Source organism: Rosa chinensis, chromosome 1 (assembly GCF_002994745.2).
Source record: "Rosa chinensis cultivar Old Blush chromosome 1, RchiOBHm-V2, whole genome shotgun sequence".
Classification (NCBI taxonomy): Eukaryota; Viridiplantae; Streptophyta; class Magnoliopsida; order Rosales; family Rosaceae; genus Rosa; species Rosa chinensis.
In genome coordinates, this window is record NC_037088.1 from 48,255,108 (window position 1) to 48,271,412 (window position 16,305).

At 38.5% G+C, this 16,305-nt stretch overlaps 1 protein-coding gene across 6 annotated transcripts; it reads left to right on the forward strand.

The window, feature by feature from the left end:
• Positions 1–1,815: 1,815 nt before the first annotated feature.
• LOC112182457 (cellulose synthase A catalytic subunit 7 [UDP-forming]) lies at positions 1,816–3,963 on the forward strand. Of its 6 annotated transcripts, none has more exons than XM_040512608.1 (8): positions 1,816–1,905; positions 2,001–2,092; positions 2,248–2,511; positions 2,601–2,813; positions 2,887–3,104; positions 3,196–3,320; positions 3,432–3,513; positions 3,601–3,963. In XM_040512608.1, the coding sequence occupies exons 3-6, from the start codon at positions 2,326–2,328 to the stop codon at positions 3,260–3,262; spliced, it is 684 nt and encodes a 227-aa protein (XP_040368542.1). In that variant the 5' UTR covers positions 1,816–1,905; positions 2,001–2,092; positions 2,248–2,325; the 3' UTR covers positions 3,263–3,320; positions 3,432–3,513; positions 3,601–3,963. The 6 variants fall into 6 exon arrangements, with proteins under 6 accessions (XP_040368542.1, XP_040368541.1, XP_040368546.1 ...); XM_040512607.1 differs by having other exon boundaries at positions 3,604–3,963; XM_040512612.1 differs by having other exon boundaries at positions 3,436–3,513.
• Positions 3,964–16,305: the final 12,342 nt, after the last annotated feature.

Genomic DNA, 16,305 nt, shown 5'->3' on the forward strand with positions numbered 1-16,305 from the left:
CAACCCTAAACCTTAAATATTACAGAAAACTAATATGCTCATAAACGCTCACTCATAACTTATTTTTTTGATCTGTAAACTCTCATGCTCTCATGGGTAGAAGCTATATCAACTAATGTAAAAATTTCCTGAAATTTTATCTCCTCAAGAGTCGGCTCCCCTTAGGGAAGTAGAAGCGTTTAAAGGGTTGACCGGTTTATTTAATGTCAAAATAATGGCAGATCGGGTTAATTTTTTTACACAATACCTATTAATACACTATAAATAGATGGGTAATGCCAAATTTATTGAGAAATTGTTAAGTTTTTATGTTATGTGAATTATGGAAGGACAGATTTCCGTTACAATAAGTTTTTGGTACAAATTTCTGTGTGAAATAAGTAACACACGAATATCAGTGTGAAATGTTAATACGGATATCCGTGTGAAAAAGAACAATGAGATACAGAATTCCGTGTGAAAAAGTCTATTAGAGACAGAATTCCGTGCAAACAATTGAATGACAATTGCATGTGTTACTCAGATAAATATACACGGATGTCAGTTACAAATGTGTAAGTATTTCACACGGATTTCTGTGGCAAAATAACTTGAAAGAAAATTATTATCAATAAAAATAAAAGTTAATGACTAATTATTTAGTTTCAAAAAATAAGGGCGGGCTAATCAATTTATTCCAGCTCAATATTTGAATATTCCCACGGATTACTGTGGATACTGTGTGACATGTTAACACCAAAATCCGTGTGAATAAATAACAGTAACAGATGTCTGTGTAAAAACTAAAACCTTTTCACACGGAATCTGTGTGAAAAGAACAATTAGCTACAGAATTCCGTGTGAAAAAGTCTATTAAGGACAAAATTCCGTGTAAACAATCGAAAGACAATTGACATGATAGTTATTAGTTACTGAGGTAAATACACACGGATATCAGTTGCAATTGTGTAAGTATTTCACACGGATTTCCGTGGAAATTCTACGTATAATTAGCATATTGATCAAACACTACAGGAAAAAGGTAAATATCTCCCTCTCATTTCAAAGGGTAAACCCCGCTCTCTCTCTCTCGACCCCATCTCTCATTCCATTTCAACCGTGCCCTTTCTCTCTCATTTTTTCAATCTGCGCCCATCGCTGCGTATCTTTCTCTCATTCGATTCAATTAATCTCAGCCCATCACCGCCAATTGTGTGACGTGATATGAATCTAGGGCTTTAGCAAATCAGTTTTTGTGGCTTCGAGTTGATTGCTGGCTTTGCGGCTTCTAGGTAAGTGAGCAAGTGAATATTAACTCAGTTGGGATACCAATTTTATTTCAAGAGAATTTCAAATGTTCAATTTCAATGATTTTTGTGTGCTAGTTTTGCATAGATGTTCCGATCTGTAGTGTTCTGGGCTGCCAAATATACTATCCCCATCTTTCTCTGATCTTGTAGATCTACATCTCTCCCTATATATGCATTAGGCTTTCTTACTTAATTTTTCTTCTATTTGTGTTCATCTAGGTTCGTTAGTCTTAATTTTTCTTCTATTTGTGTTCATCTAGGTTCATTAGTTTATTTTTTATTTATTTAATGGTCTAGGTTGAGATTTATGATTTGTACATGGTCTTCTTAATCTGTCATCATGTTCTGTATTGATTTGTGATCAGTCCATGAATCAAGTTTTGCTACTTACATTGTAATATTTGCCTATTTTACTCTAAAAATTTGGGGTCGGCTTCCTAAGTCAAGTGTTTTTTGAATTGTTGTCTTTTTGGGTGAATTGAGCTGTTCAAATCCTTAATTTGGTTTGTTATTGATGTTTAATGCAGAATTCAAAGGCTTGTTGTTGATACAATCACAAGGATTTGAATCAAATTTTCGTGACTTGAGTGAAGAGGGGCCTCTATATTGAATCATGGTTGAGAAATTGTTTTTGTGGTGGTCAATGGAGGTTTGGATCTGGCAGTATATAACTGGTATTTCTTTGAATTGAATCCTTTGAAATGTTGGCAGGTTCTGTACTCAAACAGAGTAGTTCTGGTTAGCGTGGTGTGAACGCTGTCAAGCTCTGACAGCTATATGGGAGAAAGCTTCTACTGTTAAAGGTGTGACCACCATAGCGGCCCTTGCTGCTGATGCTTGTGCTAATTGGCCTCATTGATATGATGATCTATCTCTTCAACTTATGTTTGAAATACTAACTAGAACATGTTTAACATTATAAAGGCTAGCTGATCATTTTTTTGTTGTGTTGGTGCAGAGAGAATATGAAGAGTTCAAGGTTAGGATAAATGCGCTTGTGGCCAAAGCCACAGAGGTTCCTCCAGAAGGGTGGATTATGCAAGATGGGACACCATGGCCCGAAAACAATACTAAGGACCCCCCTGGTATGATTCAGGTCTTTCTTGGTCATAGTGGAGGCCTTGATACTGAAGGAAACGAGCTCCCTCGTCTTGTCTATGTGTCTAGTGAGAAGAGGCCTGGCTTTTCACATCACAAGAAGGCTGGTGCCATGAATGCCTTGGTAAATATCTAAATCATACTTCTCTTTCTCTTCTCTTTGATTACATTAAGCTCATAATCACTTACCAACTCCTATGCATATACATTCAGGTCCGCGTCTCTGGAGTGCTCACCAATGCTCCTTTCATGCTCAACTTGGATTGTGATCATTATGTTAACAATAGTAAGGCTGCAAGAGAAGCCATGTGTTTCTTGATGGACCCTCAAATTGGAAGGAAAGTTTGCTATGTCCAGTTTCCTCAAAGATTTGATGGCATTGATAGAAATTATCGTTATGCCAACAGGAACGCAGTCTTCTTTGATGTAACTCACTACAGGAAATCAGCTTATCCCCATTTGATGAATTGAAGTGATGTTCATTTTCACTGTCTTTCAGATTAACATGAAAGGTCTGGATGGAATTCAAGGTCCGGTGTATGTGGGCACTGGAATAGTTTTCAGAAGGCAAGCTTTGTATGGATATAATCCTCCAAGGGGTCCTAAGCGCCCAAAGATGGTAAGCTGTGACTGCTGCCCATGTTTTGGACGCCGCACGAAGCTTCCAAAGTATTCCAAGAATGATGCAAATGGAGATGGTGCAAACCTCCAAGTGCAAACCTCCAAAGTATTCAGTGTTCTTTATTAATTTGTTACGTGCATATACAAATTTTTCTGGCCTAAAGTAACACTTATGTTCATAATGAGTAGGAATGGATGATGACAAAGAGCTATTGATAAATCTCTCCTTCCTCAAGCCCTGCTGCCATGCTTAAGGAAGCCATTCATGTTATCAGTTGTGGTTATGAAGACAAAACTGAATGGGGAATTGAGGTAAAAGTTTTATTAAAGATTCTCTTTGGTCATAACCTGATTTATTATCGAAAGCTAGAGTAGATCTTCTTCATTCTTTATGGACTGTAATCGCCACTTTTACTCATGCAGCTGGGTTGGATTCATGGTCACTCTTGCAATGATAAATTTTGAGTATTAGATTGACAATGTAGCAATGCTTTAGAACTTAATGGTAATTTGTGATATTAGAGCTCGTGGTAGTTGCAGATTATATATTCCTTAAGAAAATATTCCTCTGATTATAGTTTTACATTTGTAGTAGAAGCTTAAAGAGGAGTTTCACCAGCTAGGTGGGGTGTGGTTGCAAAGTTGCAATGCCTTAACCATTCTATTGTGGTTCCATCCTCAGCCATCAATGATGTGTATTGACATGAAATGCTTCAAACTGTTCCAAATTCGCAGCTGAACTAAAAGTGTTAGTTTCACCTACCATTAACTAGTTTGATGGTTATGTCTACTTTGAGGTAGTCCTCAAAGCATTTTGATGTATGCTCATTCTTGGACAAGGATTATGTTGTTAAAGGGGGAAAATCTTAGTGATATTTCACCTTGAACAACAATGTATACTAGGAATGTAAAGAACATCTTGCTATGAATGTAAAGTTTATTCATGTTCGATTGAGTTGTGGATTTGTTCACTTGATTGTAAATATTTGAAGTGTATTTATTGTACAGAAATCAAAACTATTATTATGTTTGGGTTGCAAATTAATTAGCAGAAATATTTTTTTTTAAAATGCTGTCACTATTACACACAGAAATCAGTGAGAATTAGGGTTACATGGATCTCACACAGAAATCTGTGTCAATAAGGTTATAGGTTTTGACACAGAAATCCGTGTGAAACACATTTGGCACAGAAATCCGTGTGAAATAGAGTTTCTACATTTGCTACAGAAATCCGTGCGAAATAGAGTTGTTTACACGGATTGTATTCCATTACGGTAATTTATGTTTATGGAAAGATAGTGGGGCCCACGTCTAATTTTCACACGGACAACATAATCCGTGTGAGATGAGCATTACCCCTCTCCAAATCACACGGTAACTCAATCTGTGCGTGTACCGTGGGTAAAAGCTATCACACACTGAAATCCGTGTGAGAAAGTCATATTGCTAGTAGTGTCAAAAACATGACTTCAATTAGAGTTATTACATGGGGATTTGTATATTGCAATATTACAATATAGTTGAAGTCAAAAACATGCTAGTAGTGTCAAAAACATGATTTCAACTATATTGTAATATTGCTCAATCTATATTGTAATTTCCTCCGTCGATTAAAAATATCGAACATAAGGGAGAAAAGAAGCACCAAGACCAGTAGTAGAACCTGTTATAGCTAGGAAGACTTAGATTAGATGATAGGGACAACCACTGACGACTTCCGTAGTGCTTGCAACCTTACCAAATTCGTTAAGTAACTAAAAAATTCAACCCGGTTGATCCGATAATCAGGCATTTGTGATAGCTCAATTCAAATCCGTATCCCATAGATTAAATGAAACTCGGTCTACTAGTCTGATCCGTTTATTATAACAAATATTCTTAAATTTTAAATAATAATTAAATTTTTATTATGATACCTTAAAGAATATCACCAAATGCTGAATTAAATAACCAAAATACTCCTTAGAGCAATACACTAAGGTAATTAACCAAAATATTGTACCGATAAAAAATAATATTTAATGATTATAAAGATGGACCGGATCATTAACAAATTGGATCAACCTGAATTTATGTTTCATCTGTATGTTTCATCCTTTAAAGAAAAAGATTAACGGATCCAGACTGGTACCAGATCAACAGATCAAATGTCCAAAGTCCACATATTCGGTCAATTCACAGTTCTAATACCAGTACTACAGTTTTCAGTAAAGACTGTTTGAGGTATGCAATTAAGCGCCAAGATCAGTAAGCCATACTAATATCAGTCATCGGGCATATTATTGTATAATTTGGAGAAGATAATGGAACAAAAAAAAAAAAAAAAAGGGTGACTGTTCTTATCTAATGTCAGAGACCTTGGTTGCCTAAAAAAAAGGGACTAGTGGCATGGTGCTGTTTTCCAAAGGCAACTTATTGTCTAGACGTAATCCCTCCAATAGTCGCACCATGAAAATTTGAATTATTTTTCATTTGTAGTTCCTCCGAAAAGCTTAGATTTCCTATCTGGAGATATGGAACTGCCATGTAGGTCAAAGATAGTGATTCTCTTCAACTGGAGGTGCCACAAACGAAAGTGGATGGAGTCATTCCAGGAGCACAATTTCAGCTTACATGGCTAGCAGTGAAGCCTATCGTTTCATTTCAGCATAATACAGAACCTGTTGAAGGATATCGACATTGTGTGCCTCTTCAAACTAGGGTTTAGTTCTAAAGTTGTAATAGGAGAGAAGGTTCTAGATTTCCTAATTATATTCGGATTCTATTTCCTTGTACGACAAGATTATGTACTTTGTAAATCCCTATATAAAGGGCTCCTATTATCAATAACAAAACATACACAATTCTCTCATCAATCTCTCTGTAAATCATATTTTCCTGAAATACGTTATCAGCACGAGCCCTAACCCTGAAACAAATAACCAAAATCCTAAAACAAGTTGAAACCCTCAAACCCTAATTGCCTCTGCCTCCCAACTAGTAGCCCCCGACCCAAGAAGTCCAAAACAGGCAACAACACAACCAAAACGGGCCGGAAACTTACCGAACCGGCCACCGGAAGACCCAAACCATCTGCTGCGATCTTTCCACCGGTTCACCACCTTCCGGACACCCAATTGCCACCAAATTTTGTCAACAACACTGTCTCTATCTTAGGATTCAGGAACCAGAAGCGATACTCCAAGAATACTCCAAGAACTGGTCCAGAAGCCCCTGAACCGACCGTCACACCAACTGAACCTCCTGCAGAAAAACCGGCAGAAACGACTTTTTGCCCAGTTTTTCCTGTTTCGGCCATACCAACTACCGCAAGCTCCTAGTCCTAGCTAGCCATACCGTACACTGCCCGTGCAGTCCCTGCACACCCGTGTGCAGCCTGCTGCCCCTGCAGCACCGCCGCATGCCAGTTGGATCCTCCTCCTCTCACCTTTCCTCTCGTTCCTGTGCATATCAGTCTGCTTGCATATCCCGAAACATCTAGTTTGAGATCTCTAATAAAAATTCTTTCTTCATCAAAGTTGTTCGCCTCTGTCTATTCTATCTGATCTCCAAATTTTAGCCCTATTGGAGTTGTTTTGAGACCTGTACACCAATCCAAGCAGGAGCTGTTCAGAAGTAAATCTGCTCCGAATTTCAACAATAAAGTCTTTATGATTAGAGTTCCTGCTTTCTTGTCTTTTAAATTTCTTTTTTTGCTGGAGGATTTGCCATATACGAACATGGGTTTGATTATTTAATAAGGAAAATTGTGGGGATTCACGCTAAACAAACTAAGAGCGTTCGTAATCAATGAACTAAGAGTGTTCATAATATTCGGACTAAAAGCGTCCACAAGCATCAAATTGTGACCATATTAAACATCATTGTTTCGGTCTAATCCAAATATTCTTGGAAATTGATTTCTTGGTAGCATAGCTCGGAAATCTTATTATTTTAGTTTTCGTGGAAATTCAGCTCCGAAACTAATTCGTTCTTGTTTCACCCTTTTTCAGGATGTCAAACACGAACAAACTTGATTTTGTTCCATTGAATTATGCAGGCAAAGGGTATTTAGACTGGGCCATTGACATTGAGATCCATCTTACTGCCCGAGATTTATTGCATACAATCCAAAAGCTTTATCCTATAGAAACAACTCTAGATCCTCAAAATGATAAAGATAATTCCAGGGCACTTGCCGTCATGAAACGTCACATGGATGGTGACCTCCAGTTTGAGTTCATAAATGAGGATAGCACCATAAAGCTTTGGCAAGTGCTTCGTGAACGTTATGGCAATGTTCGTGACTCCATCCTTCCGAATATAGAAGCATAATGGAATGATCTTCGCTTCTCTGAATTTGACACGGTCATGCAATTTATTCAGAAGCTCTTTGCATCAGATCAATGATGTGTCTCTGTGGAAAGATAATCACAGAAGACCAATTGATTGAGAAAACCTTCAATACCTTCCCTGTCTATGCTATGAGGTCTTCAAATTATTCCGGACTCATGTAAATGCAAGACGGATCACAAGTTTTCAACAGCTTATTGAAGCTATGAACAGAGAAATTGATAGGCCTCAAGGTGGCCATCAAGAGCATCGTCCCATGACTAGAGAAAGTTGCCATCGACGTCATGATCCATACAATCGAAATGCTCGAAAAGGTAATCGCCCAAGGCGATAATCACGCGACCGTAGGAGCAGTGATTTTGAGGGAAGAAGGATTGGAAACCATGGAGCCAACGTTGGCCATGGTCATCACTTTCCAACGCGACCGGTCCTAGGGACCATGAAAATTGCGCCAATGCACCTCAATCAAGGGAGAATCCTTTTTATGGTGTCTATTTCTGATATGGAACGTTTGATCAATGGACCCAAATTTGCAATGTACCTAAGAAGGTAGCCGCATCATGGTGATCAAGACATCGAGTTCAAAAAGATTTTAAATCTGGCGATGAAGACAAAATACCGCAGATTTTTATTTCGAATAGTCTTTTATTTTTCCAAGAATTATGTAATGAAATTATGCCTTAATCAATAAATGACAATTTTGTATTAACTCTTTCTCAAGTGGCGCATCCAATGAAGTATGATGTCTAGGAAAGTGATTGAGATTAGTGGTACTTAAGAGAGCCTCGCTCCACCGACATCTCTCTCTACTTCCCTGATCATATTTGATTGGAGTTACCAAATAGATTGAGTGACTACGATTTGTCTAAGTTTGATTTTTATTTTGGATTAGACTTTGGTTAAGAAACTTTGATGTAATCATTGGCTATTAATAAAGTGTCGATTCTTCTACTTAATGTCTTGAGCATACCTTAATTCGAACTTTATTTGAGAGATATAAATGGTTTTCATGTGGAAATACATTTTGATAATGGACAAGAGTTCTTTTGCATCACCTCTATTGACTACGGACATAAACGAGTATTAGAGAAACTTATGTGTCGCTCTAGTGGGTTGTATGCAACCACTATTCGAGTCATTGAATCCAACCATGTCATGAGAGATGACTTATGGGATTCTGACACATATAGGCTTTGGCACAACCGTTTGGAACACGCAGGTCATGATATGATGATCCGTATACTAAAAACTTCACACGGACATCCATTTTTCAAAACTAAAAGAAGTAAAAACCAAAATACTGTCCAAGGAAGGGTATATGCGCCACACGGCGCCGTCCCTATGCACAACTGGCCATCAATGGTCGGCGCCGCCTAGCCCCTGCGGCCCAAAGATGGCTTTGACGCCACTAATGCCTCCTTGGCCCATTTTTCTACTTCTAAAGTCCATTATGACTTCGTGGCTCAACCAAAGTCTTCCTTGGTTGCTTCTAAGGCCCATCATTCATTTTACAAAGCCTGCTCTTTAGCAAAATTAGGATAGAGACCATCCTATGCAAAGGACCCAACGAAAATATTTCCATTCTTACAAAGAATCCAAGGGAATTCAATGGACCAATTCAACCAACGTGCGGACTATTTAGATGTTAGTTGATGTGCGGACATGCTGGTCACGTGTCGCGCTATCGCCCACTCGTAATGCTGCTTATGATAAACTCCTGGCCCATATCATATGGCTACGGGCTCACTACCCGGATCATCTCAGTCAGTCTATTCGACTTGATAATGCTAGAGGGTTTACATCAAAACAATTTTCGATGACTATTGCTTATCATTGGGGATTGATATTAGGCATCATATTCCCATGAACACACCCCTATGGTCTCACGGAAAAACCACCATTAAACGACTACAATGGTAGCCCTGACATTGGTAATGCGCACCAATATTTTCTCTTGGGGTTATGCAATATTGCATGCAGCTATGCTAATTAGTCTACGACTCATAACCACTCAACTTTTATTTGCATTACAGCTAGTGACTGGGTGCGAGTCTAAATATCTCGTACTTATGCAAATTTGAGTGTGCGGTTTATGTGCCAATTGCGCCACCACAGCGCATCAAAATGGGTCATTGCAACGAATGCATATATATATATATATATATATATATATATTTATGTTGGATATAAATGTCCAACTCTCCTTCCTTTATGTAGAACCCTTGACAGGCGATCTCTTAACCGCTAGATTTGCTGATTGTCACTTTGATGAGACAGTCTTCTCGTCGTTAGGGGGAGATTTGACTGTCAACGTTCAATAGGAACAACAGGAATTGTCGTGGTCTGTCCCCACTATGTCTCATCTCGATCCCCTAAAAGTGACGAGATCACATATATCTACTGCAAACATGTTTGCAAGGATAGATGTGTCCCCTCAAGAGGACATGGCGCCACCCAGAAGAGATGGGCATGGCACCACCACCATGGATGGTGGTATAGTGATGCCACAATGTGGTATAATGGCATCATAGGCCTTGGGTTCTCTAGAGAGCGTAGGAGACCCATAGATTCGATGGATTCTCGCCCTAGGAAGAGAGCGAGTTTTGGCACAACTTGATCCATTGATTATTGATACTCAAAATCTGTCTCATGAGAATATTCTGGATTGTGGTTATGTCCAAGAGACATCGTTGGGGGACGCCTCAATGTTAGAACCAATTCCTGAGAATATAGAGATCTGTACAAGTTACACTAGTGTACATGAGGACGTGGGATTATTGAGACCAATGACATTGAACCTTGCTCCGTTGAAGAATGCCAACGTAGAGAAAATTGGCCTAAATCGAAAGATGTGATCCGGGTTGAATTGGATTCCCTAACGAAGAGGAAGGATTTGGGGCCTGAGATGCCAACACCTCCTAACATAAAACCTATTGACATTCATAGGTCTTCGTTAGATAGCGTGATGAGAAAAAAAAAATGGTAATCTCGGCTTATGGCGCAAGACTTCTCACAAAATGCCCTAGAATCAACTATGAGAAGACATATTCTCTCGTAATGGATGTCATTGCACTCCACTACTTTGTCAGTTTGATAGTTTCCGAATAACTGAACATGCAGCTTACGAATGTGGTCACTATGTATCTTTATGGGGATCTAGATACAAAATGTAATGAAGGTTCTTGTGAACTTCATTCACCCAAGTCAAGTAGCTCTTGACCACGGAGCGCGTTTGCAACGAAGTTGAGACGCTCACTAAAGTGACTGCTTAATTGGGAAGGGATATGATGAACTATGCCCACTCATTCCATGGAAAGTTCCGGATTTGCAATTGCCGCGGTTTATGTTGATAAACATAATTGGAACCCATGAGAGTTAAGGGAAACCGCTGAACACCTGAAATCCAAGTTTAAGAGGAAGGACCTTGGGAGAACATGGTTTTGTCTAGATTCAGAACTTGTATACAGTGTCAATAGATGCTTAGGCATTTTTATAAAGTCAAAGATGCAGTCCCATGGTCGTCAGTAGTCTTGGCCCTAAGAGGGATCCGTTTCGTCCCAGGGATGATGATGAAAACGTGTTAATGGCAAAAATGCTTACTTGAGTACAATAGGCACATTATTGTACTTATTACAATACAAGACCGGACACCTCAATTGTTACGAACGTGTTGGCTAGATATAGCCCTGCGCCAACGCAACATCATTGGACTGGTATAAAGACAATCCTTCGTTACTTAAAATGTATGATAGATATGGGCTTGTTCTATCCCTGCAGAGAGAAAAGAATGACTGAAGAATGAGAACGGATCTCATTAGCCTAAGTGGCACCATCCAAGACGCTGTGATCGGCAAAAACCGTCGGCCACCCATCCTCCTCCCTTACATCAAAATGATGATGATGTTTTGATGGATTTTGCTGATGTAGGTTATCTCTCTGACCCTCATAAATGTCTCTCCCAGACCGGTTATGTTTTTACCATGGGAAGTACTGTGATATCTTGGAGGTCTACAAAGTAGACCCTTGTTGCTACTTCCTCAAATCATGCATAGATTATTGCTCTACATAAAGCCGTGCGTGAATGCATATGGCTAAGGTCTGTAATTAGACACATTCGAGGAGATTGTGGTTTAAAGTCTACCACAGATGAACCTACATACATTTATTAATTGAGCAAATGAAATTAGGTTTCATCAAGGGCAACAACATCAAGCATATATCGCCTAAGTTCTTTTACAATCAGCAACAATCACTTCTAAAGATTGAAGTGAATCAAATCCGATCAAAGGATAATGTAGCGGACTTATTCACTAAGTCGTTACCTAAATCCACCTTCGAAAAATATGTGAAGAGCCTTGGATTGAGAAAATTATCCAAACTCCCATGATTGTAGCAATCAGGGGGAGATGTCGACATCAAGGGGAGGAATGATGTCTACATGATCGATCCCGAAGAGTGAAGGACATGTTGTGCTCTTTTTATCCTTCGACCAGGGTTATTTTTGTCCTACAGGGTTTTTGTTACTTGGCAAGGTTTTTAACGAGGCAACGATCAAAGCGTCATCACCAAGTTTGAGCGGCACAAGGGGGAGTGTTGAAGGATATCGATATTGAGTGTGCCTCTTCAAAATAGGGTTTAGTTCTAGAGTTGTAATAGGAGAGAAGGTTCTAGATTTCCTAATTATATTCGGATTCTATTTCCTTGTACGACAAGATTATGTACTTTGTAAATCCCTATATAAAGGGCTCATATTATCAATAATAGAACACACATAATTCTCTCATCAATCTCTCAGCAAATCATATTTTCCTGAAACAGAACCGAAGTAGTGAAAATGACAAAGAAAATAGAGAGATGATCTGTGATATGAAAGTGGAAGTGGTATGTTTGATTAAAATCAGCTCAGGGCATGACAAACTTATAATATAGTTCACAAATTGTGAATGCAAAGCAAACATTGCAAAGTTTATTATTCTTTTATTTTTTATTTAAGAGATCAACATTGCGATGCTAAATGAGATATATTTCAATATTCCTTAAAAGGAGACTAGAAAAGTAGAAAAAAAATATGATCTTCTACAAGCCTGGAGTAACCGAGCAAGATTTAGTTCGTGACAACAAATTACTGTAATAATTTATTTGTTCCACTAGAAGTACAAGCGCAAAAGTTGCCCCAGAAATGTGTCCTAGTTAGCCCAACAAAAGAAAAAAGAATTGAATTCTAGAGAACAACAGAAAAAATAATTCATATTTGGATCCAAGTAAGTGAGTAATCTGATACAGAATGAGTAACAGTTCTAGAGCTTATTGTTTGCTGGTCCTTATTTTTTAATGAACGTTGAGCAGATATGCACTCTGGAGTAGAACTTGGGGAAGAAATCTTGTCTGGGTGAACAAATTACTCAAGGGCAATACCAATATAAATTTCATCCTCACTTGGTAAAATACAAAGTAGCAAGTACCATATTTTTGAGTTGGCGACAAATAATTAACAGAGATTAACTGGTCATGATGAATTGTGAGCTTTTCTTCATATTGCGTTTTCCTCATATCAGCTAAACGAAATCCACTAACAATCCACTCATCTAAAATTGAATTTGGTGTCCATTTCAAAGAAAAAAGTTTAATTAGGCGTGCGGTTGCAATGATACAGTCCACTAAGCCAGTAGGCAACAACCATGTTGATTCTGCTCTGAGGTCTCTGTTCTTCTCTGTTTTCCTCTTATTTGTTTAATTCTATATACTGATTTTCTTCTAAAATTGTGTTTTCTAATTTGCATTTCAGTAATTACAAGACAAGTCAAAGTTCATAATCTAGATGTTGATTCCAAGCATCTCATGCAACATTAACATGGTATGTTTTAATTTCCAGGAAATTAGAATATGACAAGCAAATCAATTTGATGTCTTTTAATACATTCTAGTTAACTAATTTTGATAAACTTGATCAATTACTCTTAATCGCATGATTCATTCTATAAGCTAGATAGTTTTGAGGGAAGATGCTTGAAATTGTTCGATAAAAAGTTGTTTGGATCAGTCACCTGATTTCAGAGTTATGCATGGGGGTCTTATAAAACACAGTTGGGAGGAAATATGAACTCTATGTGTCATTAAAAAGTCAACAACCCAATGACTCAGTCAAACTGCTTTAATATGCTGCAAGTCGGTTTGATACTTTGATATAGTAAAACTGTAAAACTGATTAAACTGATAGCTTTGACTTAATCTCCCTCAATCTCCCTCTTCATTGATCGTAATTGGATCATGTGTAGATTTAGGATAAGGGATTTATACTTTAAGGGATCAAAGGGATTAAAATACAAGAAGGGCAAGAAGCAAACAATCATATTCAAGAGGCATCACAATGTAGTAAAAATCATATTCATGACATTAGGCTAATAGTACTGTTTGTTTTTAATTATTTCCTCAGCAACTGTAGCAGAAACACAAAAATCAGACAGCACAAAAATACATGCTCAATATCAATTTCATGCTCATTGGGTAAAATTAATACAAAATCACAACACCACCCAATGAACGTCGGGTTGATCCAGGACAACTGATCAAGCTGATGACAGCTCTAACTTGATTCATTGATTCAATATAGGATTACAGATTTACACGTTAAGCATTAGTACTCTTTTTATTCTTTTTAGTACATTAACAGGCAAATTTCAAGAACCACTATAGCAGGTGAAAATGGAATTGGGTTCATATTACATCTTCCTCCACCTAAACGAAACATTACCTTATGAAATCCACTTAATTACAATTATTTAAGAAAAGAAAAATGCAGTAAAAGTTGACTTCCTACAAACTGCTACTACTCTACTAGTTGTAAGTATATTGGGTTATTACCATTCAACACATGACTTTCTCAAAGTCACTGGGAGATCAGAGGCTGCAAAGGTTTAGGAGATATTTCTCCTGCTTTTCCGGTGGCTCAAGGGAATAGAAGAAATTTGCAAAATCGGATCACCAAGAGGAAATCAAGGAGAATCACTATTACTGATCTAGGGTTAAAGGTGGGATTCATTTCATATCATTTTACATGATTTAAATTGATTTGCATATCGGATAGATTGATCTGATATGCTTATCTTCATTAAAAGGTTTTTGACATGCATATCAGATGGAGATCAGATATGCACAAAAAATAGAAAGATTTGATCTCAATTTAAAAACCTTTACATACATATCTTATTCTGTGGTGCTAAAAGAGATTTGATTGAGGGGGAGTCTTGCTCCTCTATAAAAGGTTTTGAAACTGCATTTTACTAGTAGAGTTTTTTATTAAAAAGTGTTTCGTTTGTGTGAGATATAGTTCTTGCAAATTGTTTTGAAAAACTCTCATTGTTTATGGTATTTGATATTGCTCACTACAGTCACTGCATGCATATCATTCAAGATCAGTGAGGCATCTGTTTCACAAGAAGATCTAGAATTTCAGTTCTTGATAACTACAATAGGCTATGTCATTCTTGTGTAGAATAGGGTCTTTAAATTGTAAACAAGTTAGCTGTGATGCTTGTAAAGTGGTTGTGTTAAACACCACAACTTGTGTGTTGTAAGAACTTGATTTTATAGTGAATTTTTCTTTTGTGTAGGCTACATAAAACGCCTCGCAGTGATATTTCCTCAGTGGTGAGGTTAACACTGCATTAGCAATACTTGTGTTGATTTTTCGTAATTATCTATTTTGTTCCCTTTAGTGTTTTCACCATCACCACGTTGGAGATCAATTGAGGGTAATGAACTTGGCGAATGATGTCTATGTCGCGCAACTTGGTTACCTCTTCCCTGATGGCCCGATATCTCTCTTCGTCAAATGCCCGTCGCTTCTACTTGACGAGATAAAAGGATGGTTGGATGCTGAGTTTGTGTTGAATTATGTCGGGAGAGATTCCTGACATGTCGGCGTACGACCATGCAAAGACTACGGCGTTCTCTTTGAGAAACTGGGTGAGTTCAGCCACTATCTCGGGGGAGAGTTGGGCTCCGATACGAACAGTTCTCTCTAGGTGCTCGTCGGAGATACATACGATACGGAGCGACTTCTCTGGGTTTACGTGCTCTTTTTTGTAGTATTTTTCTTCGTCCTCTCTGGGATCATCGATTTTGTCCGTCAACTGTGGTGTGTTAGCGACCGTTAAAATTTCGTGGCTGCCTCTTGACCTTGACACCGTCATTGAGTAACACTCTCGTGAAATTGATTGACTTCCCCTGACAGACCCGGTGCCGTTGGGTGTCAAGAACTTCATGAGTAACATGTACCCGGCAATGAATCATTTAAGCTTGTTGAGAGCTGGGCGACTGATAATGGAGTTGTATGAGCTGAAGCAATCTACCACTATGAATTTAGTATGTATTTCTGCCGTGCAAGGGATTGTCCCGACCCATAAGTGCATATAATCTAACCCTAGAGGTTGGGTCACGTCGCCAGAGAAACTGAGTAGCGCCTCGTGGTCTTGCAAAAGTTTGTTGTTGCGTTGTAGTTGCTTGGAACAGCCATTGAATATGATGTTGACAGCTGACCCGCTATCCACCAGTACCCTTCCTACAGACGATTTGTCGAGGATATCATCTATCAAGAATGGGTCATCATAGGTGAGTGAATACCTCGCTCCCCCTCCTCGGAGAAAGTGATAGGCTCCCAACCTACCTTGACCATTTTGGCTGACCGGTCATAGTGGATATTGAATACCTCTTTTGGTTGGTTAGCGCGCTCATAGTGCTTTCTTGCTCTGTGTGATAGGCTGCCTATGAAATCACCGCCATCAATAGTGTTGATCCGCCGCATTGGTTCAATGTTGGCGACAACCGGAGGCGGTTGTCGAATCTTGTATTGCTCTAGTTTTACGTCACGGTATAGTGACTCAATTGCAGTCTTGAGGTCGTTGCAGTCGTTGGTGTTGTGACCGCTGTCTTCATGGTGTTTGCACTATCTGGTGTTTCTAGG